This window comes from Canis lupus, chromosome 22 (genome assembly GCF_011100685.1).
Source record: "Canis lupus familiaris isolate Mischka breed German Shepherd chromosome 22, alternate assembly UU_Cfam_GSD_1.0, whole genome shotgun sequence".
Lineage (NCBI taxonomy): Eukaryota > Metazoa > Chordata > Mammalia > Carnivora > Canidae > Canis > Canis lupus.
This window is the reverse complement of record NC_049243.1, coordinates 10181954-10200899: the sequence shown is the minus strand read 5'-3', so window position 1 is coordinate 10200899 and position 18946 is coordinate 10181954. Positions and strand designations below refer to the sequence as shown.

At 42.9% G+C, this 18946-nt stretch overlaps 1 protein-coding gene across 1 annotated transcript in view; it reads right to left on the bottom strand.

The window, feature by feature from the left end:
• LOC100855527 (protocadherin-8-like) overlaps positions 1-12846 on the bottom strand; it is a 131033-nt gene extending 118187 nt beyond the window's left edge. Inside the window, exons 1-2 of the mRNA XM_038570169.1 lie at positions 12829-12846; positions 395-3314 (exon numbers count right to left, since the gene is read on the bottom strand). Coding sequence (XP_038426097.1) covers positions 1578-3314; positions 12829-12846 — 1755 coding nt within the window. The 3' untranslated portion in view covers positions 395-1577. The remainder of the gene's footprint in view (positions 1-394; positions 3315-12828) is intronic.
• Between the last annotated feature and the right edge of the window lie 6100 nt (positions 12847-18946).

The following is an 18946-nucleotide window of genomic DNA, read 5'->3' as shown; positions in this document are numbered from 1 at the left end:
GCCTGTTAACTCTGTTCAGCAGCACTCAGTATACTCCCTGCTATGAATGCACAGTTGGGACCACTTGTTTAGTTGTTTTGTTTTGTTTTTTTAATTCACTCAGGCATACAGAATTATGATGACTGTGAGGAAGAGCTTCAAAGTCGCAGGTCTGAACTTACCCTCTTACTTTGCAATCACTGAAAAAGATGCTTTCTTGAAGCCCCCTCTCTACTAATATCAGAATTGCTATCATTCAATTCACTGTCTCCTCTTGTGTTATCTTTCACACTAAATTCATCTGGATTTGAATGTGTACTGGGAGTGAAAAGGACAGAACCACTCTGTTTTCCATAAAAATGTACAAAACATCAAACATAGTGCTTAGAGAGAACGATACATACTCTGAAATTACCTTAAACTCACAGATTTATCCTCTCCACGCAGGGATGGGGCACGGAGAGGACCTGGGCCTGAATCCTATTTAAAAAGAGGGGTGAGAGCGGCAGTTAATATTTCACGCTCAGATATCAAAACTGACCGAGCAGGAACAACATCCCTCACCGGGAGAGCTTCGGGAAGACAGCATTTAAACCCGGAGCGACAGGAAGATGTTCCAACTGGACCCACAAGGAAGTTACCAGGGGCAGAAACAGACCATCGTGCCTCCTTCTGCCTTCATCTGTGAAGAAAATCTTCCTCTCAAATAAAAAATAAAATAAACAAGTCCTGAAAAATTAGTCCTTTGAAGTCCCAAACCCGGGCAGGCCCTGAATTTTCATAACGCCCTCAGCATGGAGATCTCCTAAATGAGGACACTAAGACTGCTAGCTAGGGTCGTCCACCTGGGCCTCCTGCAAGATCCCTCTCCTCTCCCTGAGCCAGGAGCAAAGAACGTGCCACCATCCCCGGACTGGGAAGTCTCCGCAGCCTTGCCCTCCTGGGCCTCCGCACAACTGGACAGGGGCAGTGTCTCCCTGAAGAACCGCAGTGGAAGCCCTCAGAGGGCCTCCTGCGCTCTAGGACTTGGGCCAGCCTGGGCACTCCTTGCGCGGCATCTGCTCCAGCTGTGCTCGCGGGGCTTCTTCCTCGCAGTCCTCGCCTCGCCTTGGCTGGCACAAGTCAGGGTGGCAATGGCCACCAGAAGGCCGCAGCCGCTGCCCAAAACACCGATCAACACGCCAGGGTAGCCAAGCTGTGCCGCCCCAGCTCCCTGCACTGGGCGCCGCCCCCCTCCGCTCCCTGGTTCGCCGGCGACCTCGCCGAAGAGCGATCACTCTTCCGCCAGGTGGCGCTGAGGCCGTCGGCACCAGGAGCAAAGTGGCAGCGCGGGACGGAGCCGGCTGGTCTCCATCCCGCACCAGGACGACCGCCGTCGGCTGCCCAGTGGGCTGTGGGGACAGGCGGCGCTGGAGAGACAGCTCACCGGCTAGCACCCCGGGGCCGCAGTTAGCTCGGCGTCGGGGCCTTCGTCTGCAGGCGGGTCACCCAGTAGCCCAGCGGAGCGCCCTGGGGCAGAGGCAGCTGCGCTGAGCCACTGAAGACAGTGGCAGTGTGCGTGGTCGTCCCGGTCCTGCACAGCCGCCCGTCCAGCACGTTCAGCTCCAGCTGCAACTTGGCCCGTTCCTCGCGGTCAGAGCATCGCGGTGCGCGCCGCTCCCCCGCGGTGGGGTCCCCCGAGACTTAGCGGGATGCGGCGCCCCGGGCGCGCGGCCCACTTCTGCCTCCAGCAGCCGGTAGGTGACCTGGCCGTGGCGGCCCAGGTCCGGGTCCCGCGCGGCCACCGTGGCCAGGTAGGCGCCGGGCGGGTTGTTCTCACGCACCGACACCTCGTAGACTGGCCGCGTGAAGAGCGGCGCGTTGTCGTTCTCGTCGCTCACGCGCACGGTGTAGGGCCGCACGGTGCGTAGCGGGGGCGCGCCGCGGTCCTCGGCCACCAGCGTCAGGTTGTACTCGGCGATGCGCTCGCGGTCCAGCGACGCCGCGGTCACCACCAGGTAGCTGCCCGCGTAGGCCGGCTGCAGCCGGAAGTGCTCGTGCCCGTAGAGGGCGCAGCGCACCTGCCCGTTGGCGCCCGAGTCCCTGTCCGAGGTGCTGACCAGCGCCACCAGGCTCTCGCGCGCCGCCCCCTCTGGCACCAGGGAGACGGCGCCCGCCTCCGGCGTCCCGGGCCCGGTGGGCGAGGTCGCGTCCGCACCCCCGAGAGCGGCGGCGGCGGCGGCGGCGGCCGCGGCGAAGGGAGAGGCGGCAGGTGCGCCCGGGGCGGCCAGCGGGGTGATGGTGATGTCCGGAGCGTTGTCGTTGACGTCGCGGACGCGCACGATGACCTTGCAGGTGGAGGCCCGGGGCCCGGGGCCGCGGTCCTGGGCGCGCACGTCCAGCTCGTAGGTGTCCTGGCGCTCGTAGTCCACGGGTCCCGCCAGGGTGAGGCGGCCGGAGCGCGGGTCCAGGCGGAAGAGGCGGCGCGCCTCGGGCGGGGTGCGGGCCCCGAAGGCGAACACCACGTCGCCGTTGGGGCCCTCGTCGGGGTCCGCCGCGTCCAGGTCGAGCAGCAGCGAGCCCACGGGCGCGTCCTCCGCCAGCTCCACTTCGGCCACGGCGCCCTGCGGGAAGGCCGGGCTGTGGTCGTTGGCGTCCAGCACCCGCACGCTGAGGGCGGCCGTGGCGGAGCGCGGCGGGCGGCCGCCGTCCTGGGCCACCAGCTCCAGGCTGTAGGCGGCCTGGCTCTCGCGGTCCAGCTCCTGCAGCAGCACCAGGTCCGCGCACTGGGCGCCGTCCGCGCGCGTCTGCAGTTCCACGCGGAAGGGGCTGTGAGGCTCGGCCAGGCGCACGCTCTGCAGTCCGTTGGCCCCCACGTCCTCGTCCACCGGCACCTCCAGGGGGATGCGCGTGCCCACGGCCGCGCCCTCCGACACCTCCACGGGGATCTGGGCCCGGGGGAAGCGCGGCGCGTGGTCGTTGATGTCCCTCACCTCCACCTCCACGTGCACCAGCCGGAACTGCTCCTGGGAGAAGCTGACCACGTCGAAGGCCAGCACGCACTGTGGCGCTTGGCCGCACAGCCGCTCGCGGTCCAGGCCCGCGTCCCCGACGGTCAGCTGCCCGTCGCCCTCGCGCACCCGGAGCAGCGAGCTGTTGAACTGCTTCATCAGGCGGAAGCTGGCGTCTCCGGACACTTTCATATGCAGGTCCTCGGCCAGGGTCCCGATGACCGTGCCGGGGGCGTCCTCCTCGAAGGTGCTGTATCGCACTGTCTTGCTCTGGGCCACCGAGAGCACCCAGCAGAGGCTGAAGAGCTGTAAAGGGAAAACTGTCACGGTACCTGGGGCTGGGAACTAACAGGACACAGCCAGAAGGCTGATATGGGTGCGGTGGGCTTCCTCCTCATAGGTGCGGAATTTGACAGTTTTGATGCAAGACTCGGACACCAGCTGCAGCCGCAGAACTAGCAAGAATTCCAGTCTGGTCCAGCATAAAGTGTCAGCGGAAAACCTGAGCTTCCAGCAAGCCATCTTTGTTCCTCAAAGAGAAAAAAGCCAACAGGAGGTTCTGCACTGATACTTGCAGCCCCTCATGCCCTCCTGAGTAGGCAGTCAGGAGATACTTGCCCTCCTAAATATATCTAATCACTAAACCCTCTCTGCTGTGTAATCGCTTTTCTGTGCTCCAGGCCTAAGCTTGCTTCTTCTGAACCCGATCACAGAGGTTACACAGAGAGGAATGTGCAAATAAGCATCCATCCGAGCCAGTCTGCAGAGTCTCTGGGTTTTGGGTCATGTTGTTCCCCTAAAAGAGCTCACAGAAGATCCTGGGGAGCTGAACAGTGGCCAGAGCAGTGCAGGGGGTCATGAATATCCCCATAGAAGTTTGCACTAGAAGGATGCATCCCACTTGCTTTTTTCCACTGTGCTTGAATTCCACTTTGATGGTAGGAACAGGGAATTTGCAGCCTCTGTATCACTTCCTAAACACATTTACATATTCCTCAGACAGAGATACAATTACTCTTCTCTACCATTTTTAAACCAACGCTTATATGCATCTTTTGCCACCCACAGTTACCCATCTATGTTGGGGTATCATTTCCTGTATTGAAAGATTCTAGGGGAACAGCTTCTCCAGAGTCAGGCAGTGTCTAATCAGGGAAGAACTGTTTTCCAAAGTAATCATTTCTAAATAGCTTTTCCGTAGCAAAGAAACCATTAATGATGAAATTCCAGCCCCTTCATCTCCTAAAAGGAGTCAGTAATTACTTGTATGTGAAGAATCGGTGTCAGTCAGGGAGGTTTGTCAACCACAAACCACTACAAGGGATAGTTAAGGGTAGGAAAAAGATTTAGGGAAATATACTGCAGTCAGTCTTGTTAGAATATTGCTATAGACCAATTATTTTTTAAAAGCTCTTGGCTGAAGAAAGCCATGGGTGGCCTGATAGGCTGAAGGCTAAAAAAAACATGAAACCATCTGTCTAAAGCACGATAAATACTCTTGTGTTAAGTTCTCTTTGTGTGAAATGTTCTAAATGCTAAAAGGTCCACATGTTAATGATGACATTGTTCCTCATGCCATGGAGTCATCATCAGTGCAGCATTCTTTAACCAGTCATCTTGAATAAAATCAGTGAACAGACTGAGTTATTAATATGCCCTGGCTATTCTTGGCTTCTCCATGATCTGTAATATTATTGATTCCTGCAGGGACATGTCAGTAAACGACTTTTTTTTTTTTTTTCTTTCACTCTTAGGAGGGAGTTGCATCTATTTTAGCACCAGCATCTTTGAATCCAGTTCTGAAACTGAGCCACCTTTGATGAGATAATTAATTTGCAGGGGTTTTAATTTAGTGGAGCATTTAGCAAAATGAGTCTAATTATAAGTACCGATAACCCAATGTTGCAGAAGTCTGCAGTAGGAAGCATAAATTGATTTGGGTTGGGTTCTCTGAGATCCTAAAAGGAGAAAGTGCTTCATTTTGTTTACTTTAGGTTTGTTATTTTGTCTGATGAGGCATCAGTCTAAGGGAGACAACAACTCTACTTAACAGTTTAGCTGAACCAGATTCCTTTTAAGCCTGTACAGCATAAAACAGCATCCTTCCTTGGAAGTGGGTATCCCTAAAAAGGACCTGGTTATTCAGCCTCTGGGGCTCAAGGAAAACAAGAGCATCTAACCCCACATCCAACTTCTTAATTCCTAGTTTCTCCTTAATCGAAGGATGAAAACGGACTCAGCCCATGTCTTTTAAAAGGCACATGCTTCCATACACATTAGCCAGGAGAGGGACCCATTTAACCATAGTCTGAGTCTCATTTCTTCCTCTTCTCCCTCCTCTCGAGCAATCCCTGCCAGGCTTGGCCTCTGCCAGTCTTCAGCATTACTATTGCTATTCATGACAAGCAAAACTGCTCAGCATACTGAAAATGAAGAATAGTCATGACTCTATCTACAGAACATCAAAAGATCCAGATAAAATATGAAAAAGGCAAGCAATCAAACACATTACCTCCACAATGCTAAACATCTGGACACTTATGTTTGGAAACATCTAGCTATGATGTTTAAATGCTTGATTGCATTTTTCCTCACTTTTCCTCCAGCTGTTTGGCAGCGAGTAGACCATCTACGATAAGGAATATGCTAGATGGTTAGTGATTCATTATTAACATTAGCATTGTTTCCCTAGTAAACAACCACCTTATTAAAACGCCGCTTTATGAATGAAGGACAGCTGGAGTTTCAGGAAAGAGACATTTTCTGAGGCAAAAATCAGTTCTGTGCCAGTAGAGTGACAAGCCGAATAATATAGAAACTGTATGATCTGTACCCCTAGGGATGTGTCATCGGGAAGCTGTGTTTACAGCCCTGAGCTGCTGGTGCTCTCATGTTCCATTCTGTTGGCTCTGTTAGATAAAAATCTGTCTCAATATTAAAAGCATTGTGGCAGAAATTTGGTTTATGCTGCTTGTTTTCCCATTTGCCAGCATATTGCCAAACTATAAGTCCATTAAATGTAGTTTTGATCTCTGTTGGCATCCAACATAAAGCAAAACAAACAAGGGGAGCAGAGGACTACCACCACCACAAGAAGACCAAACTGTGAATAAAGCAGCAATTTGGTCTTCTTGCTCAGTTTGGCTTTAAAAGGTGGCAGGCTTTTGGTAAATTCCCTACAGTTTACTTTTGTTTCTAAAACAAAAGTACCAAATATACTAGCATTTGCCTCAAAATGCCAGGAAACCAGATCTATAAAACAGCATTTGCATTCTATTCTAATCATTTCCAGAAAGGTTTTTTGTTTTGTTTTGTTTTTTTTTGTTTTGTTTTGCTGAGCACTTAACCCCAGTGTGTCCCTTTATACATTAAAGCACACTGTACATAAACTAATTTTCATCATAAACACGGCGAAAAAATTGGTCCCCTAATTCAGAATAGTGTCTGTGCCTTTGCATATTTCCTCTTTCCTATTACATGAAACTAATAACATAGGTTGTGGGGGCGAGGGAGGAAATGAAACTTCAGGAAAGTCCCTAATGTGCAAATTTCCGTAGACCATGGTGTCCATGCATCCGAGTAAGCATCAACTTTCACAGGACCTTGAACTAATGTCCTGTCTTGACCCGGAAACACTTTTTCTGCCACTTAGAACAAATTCATTCTATGTGATATACTGAGACCCATTTTCATTTCTCAACTGAACAAACATCCTATAGATGAATGAGCAAAATATTATCAAGTGCAATGTTGCTGTCTTCAAGGAGTTAAGTTCCAGAAATTGAAGCTAGTAAGACTGTTTGAAAGAAAACAAATCAACCTAACAGCCTTTTTTTCTTCTTAAAAATCATACCTTAAAAAAAAACTAAAATTAATCTTCAGCCGTATGAGCCCCCAAAATGGAGAAATTGTTTTAAGTTATCACATAAGAAGCACTATTATCTCATTCCTGTTACTCCATTGTATAATCAATGTATTATTATGCCTTGACTGTGCAGTCGTTTATAAGAAAAGTTATCAGCAAATTGCTGGTCCTTTTTGTCAAATGATTTCAGGAGAAATAATTCAACCCTGAAATCAGCCAAAATACTGTCTACAAGCACTGTGTAGGAACAAATGATATTTTATCAACTATTTAAGTGCTTTAACCTAGGAAAAAATCAGAGGGAACTGTGATAGAGTATCAACACTAATCACAAATTCCCCTTAACATAAAACAAAGATTTAAATGATATAATCTTTACCTAGAAAAGTTTCCCATAGGATCATTATGTTAATAAAGATTATCATCAAAACCATATAATCTTAAGATACTATATGAAATTAGTCTTTAAACTGCTGATTTTATTAGTCTAGCTGTATGAAGGACATTAGATCAATAAATAATGAAAAATATCTTACCTTTTTTGTTTCAGGGATGCCTCAAACCCCAAGTGAGCCAGTGAAATTGACTTTGGTACTTGACTTCATCATTGGCTCAAGGTTAGACTTTGCATTCTTGCCACCCAATAGAGAGGATACCTGCTCCCCCCACCAGAGATTATAGCAAAGCAAGAGAAGAATAAAAGAATAAAGATTGAGAAGCAGGGGAGCCTGGGTGGCTTGGTGGTTGAGCGTCTGCCTTTGGCTCAGGTCGTGATCCTGGGGTCTTGTGATCAAGTCCTTCATCAGGCTCCCTGTGGAGAGCCTACCTCTCCCTCTGCCTATGTCTCTGCCTCTTTCTGTGTGTCTCTAATGAATAAATAAATAGAATCTTTTTTAAAAAATTGAGAAACAACTTTTTATCTTTGCCTTATTTTATCTTCATCTCTCTTTTTAGCTTATCCTCTCTATTCCTACTCTACACAGAAGCTCATGTCCCCCAGTAGTCAGAGCACTTTCAGGGCCTTTATCAACAAATATTTGATCAACTATTGGTGATACATTAAAGCTTACAGCCCTGTAGAAGAAAATACTTGAAAGGTAAGAAAAATAAATAAATAAAACCATCAATGTTCAGAGAAGGTCACAAGTGCTAAATGACATGGAGAAAGTTACATCAAGTGTAAAGAAGAAGTGATCTCCAACTTTCCAGGTGAAATCACAGGCAGCCAGAACTGCCAAGGACAAATAAAACCTGGGAATCATGTGAACAAGTTGTGAAGAAGGACAGGCAGAGGCCCAGAGCCTTTTACTAATAGACTAGTTGGTTAGAGTAGGTGATTTGAGGACACTAAGGGATGAGTTTGAATGGGTGATGTAGTTGAAAACCTTGATTCTAAGCTAAAGAGTTCAGATCATTTTTTGAAGGGGTAGAAATTCTTATTTTTATTAAATCTCAACTCTTGAATACATATGGAAGTATAACATAGAGTGTCATATTAGTTTTAGGTATACAATGTAATGATTCAATAATTCTATATATTACTCAGTGCTCATCATGGTTAGTGAACTTTTAATATCCTTTATCTATTTTACCCATCCTCCCACCAAATTCCCTTCTGGTAACTACCAATTTGTTCTCTGTATTTAAGAGTCTAGTTTCCTTCCTTCCTTCCTTCCTTCCTTCCTTCCTTCCTTCCTTCCTTTCTTTCTTTTTTCTTTCTTTATTCTTTCTTTGTTCATTTGCTTTGTTTCTTAAATTCCCCACATGAGTGAAATCATATGGTATTTGTCTTTCTCTGACTGGCATTTCACTTAGCCTTATACCCCCAGGTCCATCTATGTTGTTGCAAATGGCAAGATCTCGTCTTTTTCTATGGCTGAGTAATACTCCATTGTATATATATACCACTTCTTTATCCATTCATCTATCAATGGATATTTGGGTTGCTTCCATATCTTGGCTATTGGATTAAATGCTGCAATAAATATGAGGATGCATATATCTTTTCAAATTAGCGTTTTCATTTTCTTTTGTAAATACTTAGTAGTGGAATTACTGTATCATATGGTGATTCTATTTTTAATTTTTTTAAGGATTTTATTCATGAGAGATGTGGAGAGATAGGCAGAGACAGAGGCGGAGGGAGACACAGGCTCCCCATAGGGAGTCTGATTTGGAACTTGATCTCAGGACCCCAGAATAATGACCCAAGCCAAAGGCTGATGGCTCAACCACTGAGCCACCCAGGTGCCCCTATTTTTTATTTTCTGAGGAAACTCCATACTGTTTTCCACAGTGGCTGCACCAATTTACATTCCCATCCAATAGTGCACAAGGGTTCCTTTTTCTCCACATCTTCACCAACACTTGTTGTTTCCTGTGTTTTCTATTTTAGCCATTCTGACAGTCATGAGATGACATCTCACTGTGGTTTTGATTTGCATTTCCCTGATGATCAGTGATGTCAAGCATCTTTTCATACATCTATTGACCATTTGTATGCCTTCTTTAGAAAATCTCTACTCAGGTTCTCTGCCCATTTTTAATCAGATTATTTGGGAGTTTGGTGGGTTCTTTATATATTTTGGATAATTCACTTGAAAATATTTTCCCCATTCAGTGAGTTGCTTTGTTATTTTGTTAATTATATGCAAAACCTTTTTATTTTGGTATAGTTCCACTAGTCTAATTTTGCTTTTGTTTTCTTTGCCTGAGGAGACATGAGAGTTTAAACACTTTTAAGGCAGCAGTGAGAAAGCATTGAGGTTTGTGGAGCAAGGAGTTGGTGATGTATATTCCATTGTGATAAATAAGGTAGTCAATTGCCTTCCCTCAACATTGGTAAAATCCTCAAAATGGATTGTGTTTTAATTGAAGATTTAAACCATGATCCCACACAATGACTTACTTATCATAAATGTATGCCAAATAAATGATTGAGGCAGTGTGGTATATAACTCCTGCCCACCTCAAAATCCACCTGTAGCAGAATGAATTAAAGAAAGACTGGAAGCAAAGGAGAAGCCCAGTTACAGGGCCCCTGCAATCCAAGTACAAGATTTAAAGGCCTGAGCAATGAGTTGGAAGTATAGGGTGAAAACCTGAAGAACGTTGCAAAGGAAGTGGTAAGACTTCATGACAGATAAGCTCTAAGGGATGGAGAAGATATATAAAATAAATGATTCTAAAGTTATTGGATGGCTAAAAGAATGATCACACTTTCCCAGTGTCCCCAAATACAAAAGTACAATGCTCCCAATAGGATTTCCCCAAGTCTCCTGCTACCTGCCAGCTGAATGGACCAAACACAGAAAATTTTATCTCTACAGATCTCAATGTCATTAGGGAATAATGCCTACCTTGAGGGGTTTCTTTGAGATTTAAGTGAGAAAATGTGGGGAGAGCAAAAAAACCCAATGCCTACCACTTTGTGGATATTAAAAGACAACTGTGTCCTTTGTAATATGCCTTTGCCTATAATGTTGTGATTTATTTGTTCAAAGGCATACTTCCTACCTCCATTATGAGCCCTTCCAGGTATTAACCATATCTTTATCAAATGTATATCCCTGTTTCCAGTACATTGCTTACTATATGAAAGGAGCTCATTTGTATTTGTGGAATATTTTGAGGGTCTCACCACTATATGCCACTTCTGCATAATCTGAATTCTAAACTAGAAAACTTACTAAAGCTTAGTATATGGAACTCGTATATTATGTGAGACTTCTGCAATAAGAGACTCATTGAGTAATACGCAGGACAGGGTGCTGCCACGTAGAACAAAACTGGTTTCTTGAGTCCATTTCAAAACTGACATATCAGGACATATAAGTTATTTGTTGTTTCTTCCTGCTCAGTAGCCAATTCTCCTTTTTGAAATCACCTCTTTACCGAATCTGATCCATGTGAGAAAGTTTATGATAGATGCTCCAAACCTTGGTGCTAGGATGGCCACATGACCCAGGTTTAGCCAAACTAAAACAGTCCATCATCCCAGTGATTGCTTCAGGTAAGTACACTTTTCCCAACTCTGGCCAACCAGGGGCCATTGGGCATCAGGTCCCAGGATTATTTCTGTAATTACTTAGAAAGTGATATTTCTTTTTTCCATTAGAGTTGCTGAGCTAAAAAGATGTGAGCTGGGATATGAACCACCAGGTTGGGAGTGCTTGCCTGAATATAAAGCCAACATTTTTCAAAGAAAGGCTGTGATGACACTGAGCACTTAGATGCAACCTTGCCTGATCTCCAACTAAACTTTTCATTTAAATATAACAGCAAATGCTCCTTTTTATGTTCAAGATGATTAACAGTTGGATTTCTGTTACTTGTTCCATCAACAATTGTAACAAATTCCAAAATTGAGAAAGGAACTGTTAGCAACAAACTCTAAAAGTGTAATCAGCTGAAGTCCATGGAGACCTACCATATTAAGAGGTTAACCTACGTTCTTGTTATGTAGTTGCATAAGCACTGGTAAACTATTACTCATATTTTGCCATTCAGATCGTGTGTCTATTAAAGTTAGAGAATAGGATGTTGGGATTGGAAGGGCTTGGCTACATTTATAAGAAGAGGATTGTCTCCAACTAAACAGAGTCCCTCTTAGAGCAGAAACAGAAGAAATTATGTCACTAGATGGTCCTTTTCTGAGGCCAGTAATCTTTTTATTTTTATTTATTTATTTTTTTTATTTATGATAGTCACACAGAGAGAGAGAGAGAGAGAGAGAGGCAGAGACATAGGCAGAGGGAGAAGCGGGCTCCATGCACCGGGAGCCCGATGTGGGATTCGATCCCGGGTCTCCAGGATCGCGCCCTGGGCCAAAGGCAGGCGCCAAACCGCTGCGCCACCCAGGGATCCCTGAGGCCAGTAATCTAAGAGGGCTGGAAGTTGGCAATCTTGGCAAGTATTGAGGATAGAGAAAACAAAATTGTCTCCACCAAACTAAAGTTAATGCAAAAAAGAAAATAAAATTTAAAAACCACAGGCAAAAGGTAATGAGGAAGATAATACTGAGATCTCACAGAGCCTTGAGCCCTCCTATACCTCCCAAACTCCCTCTAAGTCTAACTCCCTCAAACTCCCTCAAAGAATATCCAAGTAAAGAAAAATGACATTCTCCCCACAACAAAAAGCTATTTGGAGTATGCAACCTGGGAGCCCAGGGGCATTAACTAGCCATGACTCCCAACCTAAGAAATTGTCCTGAATGGCTTTGGTGAGGCCCAAGTGGAAGTCATTTAAGCTGAGGGTGAAGGGCATAAACAGAGCATCTAGAGCTGTTGCCAGGAGATGGAGATGCCTAGACAGTGAGTAATTTTGAGCACTGTTTCCAGCTTTGATTATGGAGTTGATCAGATGCAAATAAACACCAAACCCTTGCCCAGCAAACAAAGGACTGAAATTCCTGAACTCTTAATACAAAAAATGACTTTAGACCTTTGAAAAGCCCCTGAAATATATTCCGCATGCCCAGCTCAGATATGGTCACAAAGGACAAAGATTAAGAAAGATCCTCCCTAAAAAAAAAGAAAAGAAAGAAAAAGAAAAAGAAAGAAAGATCCTCCCTGTGACCGAAATCTGGGGAGGCCATCCTGGCAGATCTAAGAACCCACACCTCAGTGGAGGAAGGGAGTCTTTGCACCTTCTGGCCAACAGGATATGCTTATGTGATATGGGCAATGACCACTGTGTATGGTTTCCCCTTTTCCAGATGGGGTTTTTAATTACAATTCTTCATCATTTAGATGTGTCGGGGGATGTCAAGGGTATCAGATGGTTGTCAGACCATGAGCAGTTATACTCAGCCCTAACTGGGAGAAACGCAAATCTTTCCAAGATCCTATATCAGTCTTTAAGCTTCCCTAAGGGAACTGATTAAGTCACCAACGGGTGGGAACAAAGAACATCCTAGTTAACAGGGCCCAACATGCAGGAACAGAAAGTTTGATTTATTTATCTTTCCCCTTTTCCCTCCTGCTCACCCACCCTGATAAACGCAGCCATCCCGATATGAAACGTCCAGCTGCACCTATCCCTCCCCTGTCCTTTGTCTCTCAGCGAACTACTGGATGTCTTTGTTGACTCATTTTGTCTCTGTAACATTGCTGTCAGCCTGTGGCTGAAGATTCCATCAGTTGACTCACCCCCTACCCCTCCAAAATCTTCCTCCCTTCTTTTCATCCAAGGCAGACAAGGCCCCCCCTCATTCCTGAGAATTCTCCTCTTATCTGTTTCTCTTGTTCCTGGCTGCTTTATCTATTTCCCTTATTCGGGACAGCTGACAGCTTTACAAAATAGCTTCTGTCTCTCCCGGAAACCTCATCAAAGGAGCCTGGGGGAAGGGATTTGAGTGAGGTCCCTTGCAGACTGAGAGCAGAGAGCCCTACCAATGCAAAATACAGTGGGACAATACTTCATCTGCTTGCCCCGTCTATTCCTGAAGGACAACATGGTGTAGACTTTTAAACCTCCGAGGTCAATTTAACCAACCAACCCTTCACAGAGAATGGGTACAGCTATAGAATTTTCAAGTGTTCCTGCTTGCCTTCAGGATTTATTCCATTGTCTTTTAATACAGTCCGTAAACTTAATACCTATTAATAATACATTTGTTTGGTAGTATGAAAATGAAAGGAAGTATATGAAAGAATTACATGTTACACAAAGGTTAAGTTCTAAATTTATCACAAAACTTAAATACTCTATAAATTTAAAGCAGCTATTAAATAAAAATTATCATTTCCTGATCAAAACATTTCATTATCCCCACTTACCTCTAGAACAATATAGAACTCTTAGACCCTCTGTGAATTCAGTCCTATCTTTCTCCTACTCAGAAGCTTGCACTCCACTGTTTATGCTACAGCTCAACCAGATATGAGATTTCTCTGGAACTGCTTTATTTATTCCCGCTGCCAAGCCTTTGCTCACTTTGTTCTCTGTGCCTACAGGGTGGTTCTTTCTGCCCGCACCATTGCAATGCTGTGCATTCTTTAAAACAGCGTTTTTCATACATTACTGTGGCTGCAAATCACCTGAGGATCCTATAAAATGCAGATTTGGATCTGGTAGGTCTAGGGCAGGGCCTGAGATTCTGCACGATGCACCTCCAGGGCTGCTCTTTGAGAAGCAAGGCTTGAGAGCTTATTCAAAGGTTAGCTCTTGGGGGAAGCACCTTCTCACTGCCTCAGCTGTGATGCATCTCTCCCACTGCCTGCCTACCAAAACTGTGATTTCCCCATTTATTATTTTTTTATTTAAATATTTCATTTATTTATTCATGAGAGACACAGAAAGAGGCAGCGACATAGGTAGAGGGAAAAGCAGGCTCCATGCAGGGAGCCTGATGGGGGATTCAATCTCCAGGATCAGGCCCTGGGCTGAAGGCGGCGCTAAGCTGCTGAGCCACCCGGGCTGCCCTGTTTTTTTTTTTGTTTTTTGTTTGTTTGTTTGTTTTTAATACATGTAGCTGATTGAGAGTAGACTGGATAAGCCAGCATCACTGCAGTGTCTCCCTCAAAGGGAATATTTATAAGAGACACAGACCAGATATCATGGGCAACCACTTGGATAATGCATAGAGTGGAGGTTAAGTGTGTGTGGACTCCTGGCACCACCATATCCTAACCATCTGGCTCTGAACAACTCATCTAAACTCTCTAAGTCTCAGTTTTATTTTCTGTTATAAAATAATGATGTTAAAACCACTTTGCCGGACCCTTCTAAGGTTTAAGTCAGGGAACAGATGTAAATGACATAGTGTTTATAAAGCACTAAGCCCTGTGCCTGTTGCACTGTAAGTGTTCTATAATAATCATGAGTTTTTATTCCTGGAGTGACAGTTCTTTAAAGTTTCCATGAAAATTCTAAGACAGGTTTTAGATTCCTTTAATCATTTTAGGGCTGCTCTTCAATACCTCTCCTATGGCTCCACTACTCTCTTTAACGCTGAATCGTAATCACAAATACAGTCTGTAAGGGTTAATAACCACCAATCTCTGTCTCCCTTCTGTATGTTAAAGCTAAGAATATGCCAATTCCAACTCTAGAAATTGATATAAAAGATTACTAAAATGTAGCCCATAAGGTTACCACAGCAACCGCTAGATGTCATCTTTAGAATGTCCCTCTGCTTCACATCTTACTTGAGCAGGAGCTACAATGTATATATTTTTTTTCACCCATCTTCTAAATAATTGGTTCACATACAGTTTTAAAAAGTAATCATAACTGTTCATGCATCAATATAACAAGACATGCAACAGCAGCACTATTTTAAAATGCACTGTAAAAATACAAGACTTCCTCAATATTTAATTTCTATTTCTTTTATTTATGTTATTATATATAGCCTTTTTCTTTGAAATTAGTGAATCTCACTTCAACTTGGTTTGTTTTAGGAAAAAAGATTATTTTATTTTGACAGCTATTCCTCTCTTATAACCAGTGTGATACATGCCCAATGTGAAAAACACAAGAAAACCTCACATTTAAAAAAAATCTGTAATTCTACTATTCAAATATAACAGCTGGCAACATTTTGTATTTATCATTAGTATTGTGTTATATATTTATTTGAATATTATATATGTGTACATTTGCATATAATGTTTTCTCTGTATAGAGAGATATGAAAGATATATGTGTGCACATAGAAAAACATCTATATATATAATGTATATACATATATATTTATGTAACAAAATGATATTTACAAATATTGTCTATATCCTGCTTTTGAATGTAGCCTATTCTTTTTCTCTTAGTCTTACATTGTGAAAATTATTTCATGTTAATAGAGTCTTGTATGATGTCATTTAAACAGTTGCTTGGTATTTTATCGTACATATATATCGTAATTTAACCATCCCTTTGCTGTTGAACATAGTGTTTGTTAGATTCAGTTTGGCAATTTGTAAAGAAAAATTTAAATGCAGTGCTTAAACTAAATTGGACTTTATTTTCTTTCATGCAAAATAAGTCTCAAGGCATGCATGAGGGTTCCCATATGGCCAGTACCCAGGCTCCTTCTGTCTTGCTATTCTGCAGTCTTTAGGTGTTGCCTCAAGTTCCAAAATGGTTCAGATACAACCATTGCACTCACAATCCCGTAAACCAAGGGAAATAGCCAAAGAATGGAGACTTCTTAGTCAGTGTTCACACACAACACTTCCAATGGCCATAAGTTAGCTATAAGGGAAGGCCAACGTATGTAATGCTTTACTAGGTGGCAATCTTCCCATCTACAAATCAGAGTTATTGCTAAGGAAGAAGAGATGTGACAATGGAAGGAAAAAAAAACAGTCTCTGATACAGCTCTTGAGCTTGTTTCCAATTTTTTTGCTGCTGTTAATAATGCTGTGATGAATATCCTTGCACATAAACACATACACACATCTAATTTCCTTGGGATAAATTCCCAAAAGGGTAATTGCTCAGTCCAAGGATATGCCAGATTTTAAGAGTTTTAACACCGGGGATCCCTGGGTGGTGCAGTGGTTTGGCGCCTGCCTTTGGCCCAGGGAGCGATCCTGGGGACCCGGGATCGAGTCCCACGTCGGGCTCCCGGTGCATGGAGCCTGCTTCTCCCTCGGCCTGTGTCTCTGCCTCTCTCTCTCTCTCTATGACTATCATAAATAAATAAAAATTGAAAAAAAATATTTTAAAAAAAAAAAAGAGTTTTAACACCTATTGCCAAATTGTTCTCCAGAAATACTGTACCAATTTCTACTTTCATCAGCAATGTACGTTGGGGAAAGAAAATGCTTCATAAGATTCAATTTAACTATTCAAAGATTCCATACCTCCTGCGAGAAAGATAAAGATCCCCACATCTCTAGAAAGATATTGATTGGGAAACTTCCAGGGGGAAAAAACACACACACACCAACTCAGAACCAAGTAAAAAAGGCTTTTTTTCCTATCTAATAATATCAAAGAAAATGCAATATAAGGTCTAGCAACAGAAAGGACATTGTTAGCTTTGGTTATTGAATATATTTTAAAAGGGATGCATAAGAAGATAAACAACATAGTATAGTGGAAAGATGATAGGATTTAGTGCCAAAAGAACTGAGTTTGAATCCCAGTCTCTACTTTGCTATGACTCTAGGTGAGCCATTTAACCTCTAAGCTCATTTTCTCTGTTATAAAAATGGGGCAATTAATGCCTCTCTCTCCAATCATAGTTGTATTTGAATCGAAATTTGCACTCTCCTTAAATTTTATGATACAATTCAGTATTTTATATCCTCCATAACTGAATGGAGATGAATAATAAATTATTTTTCGTCAATAAAAAGAAAATTGAACAAGACATTTCTCAAGGTTTCTTATTGTTTTTGCTATTGTGTTTTGTTTTTTTCTTTAATCACTAAAGGGTTTCAATTTTTTTAAATTAATTTTATTAAAGCATCATTTAGATGCAATAAAATGCACTTGTTTTAAGTGTCCAGCTCAGTGAGTTTTGACAAGTGCAGACCCTATGAAATCACTTCAGTCAGTATGTGGAATATTTCCACCATCCCCAGAAGGTTCCCTCGTGTTACTTTGCTGTTACTTTGTTACCCTCCAGGCAACCCCTAACCTGAAATTTATCACTGTTAGCTGTACCTATTCTTAAATGTCATATAAAAGGAATCATACAGTGTGTACTTATTTGTGTCAGTCTTCTCTAACGCAGTATATTTTTGAAATGCATCCCTGTTATTCCATGTATTTCTTTTTAGTCTGTTTTTTTTGTTTTTTTGTTTTTGTTTTTGTTTTTGTTTTTTTTTGCTGAGTATTACTCTATTGTATGAATATACTACCCTTTGTTTTCATTCACCTATGTGGATCTTTGAGTTGTTTACAACATGGGACTCTTGTAAATAAAGCTACTGTGAACATCAGTATGCAAGTCTTTGGTGGACACGATTTTATTTTGAAAGAATGTGGGCTAAATACCTACTAGAACAATTGCTAGAGTATATAGTAAGTGCAGGTCTAATTTTATATGAAACCGACAGACCATTTTCTATAATGGTTGTGTCACTTTGCATTTCACCAGCAGTGTGTGAGATTTCCTGTTGCTCCACATACTCACCTACATTTGCTATTCATAGTCTTTTTAAATTTTTGCATTCAGGTGTGTGTGAAGTGGTATCTCACTGTGGTTTTAATTTGCATTGCCCTGAAGAATAATGATGTTGAGCATCTTCTGGTATCCTAATTGGCAGTTTCCGTATTTTTCTGATGCAGTGTTTGTTCACATCTTATTCCTGTTTTAATGGATTTTCTTTCTTATTATTACGGTGTATATGTTCTTTATATGTTTTATTTTTAGAGTGTTATGTCTTCTTCCCATTTTTAATGGGTTGTTTGCATTCTTATTATTGAATTGTAAGAGTTCTTTGTATATTCTGATTATAAGTTCTTTGCCAGGAAAAAAAAAAAGTTCTTTGCCAGATATACATATGTGCATGAGTATTTTTTCCAGCCAATAGATTGCTTTTTTTTTTTTTAATTTTTATTTATTTATGATAGTCTCACAGAGAGAAAGAGAGAGAGAGGCAGAGACACAGGCAGAGGGAGAAGCAGGCTCCATGCACCGGGAGCCCGACGTGGGATTCGATCCCGGGTCCCCAGGATCGCGCCCTGGGCCAAAGGCAGGCGCCAAACCGCTGCGCCACCCAGGGATCCCGCTTTTTATTTTCTTAATGTTATATCCTGAAGAAGTTTTTAATTTTGGGGAAGTTCAATTATCATTTTTAAATTTGAGGATTAGTGCTTTTTGTGTCCTATTTAGGAAATGCTTATCCTAAGATTACACCTATTTTTCCACCTATATTCTAGAAGTTTTATAGTTTATCTGTGACATTTAGATGTGTAATTTATTTTGAATTAATTTCTCTGTGGGTTATGGACCATGAACCAAAGTTTTTTTCTAATATGGATATCCAGTTGCTACATTACCATTTGTTGAAAAGCCTATCTCTTTCTTGTCACCTTTGTCAAAATGAATTGATGACATGTATGTGGATCTATTTAAGAAGCTTCTATTTTGTTTCATTGAGTATATTTACACTTTGGCTATTCCATATTGTCTTGATTGCTGTAGCATTTA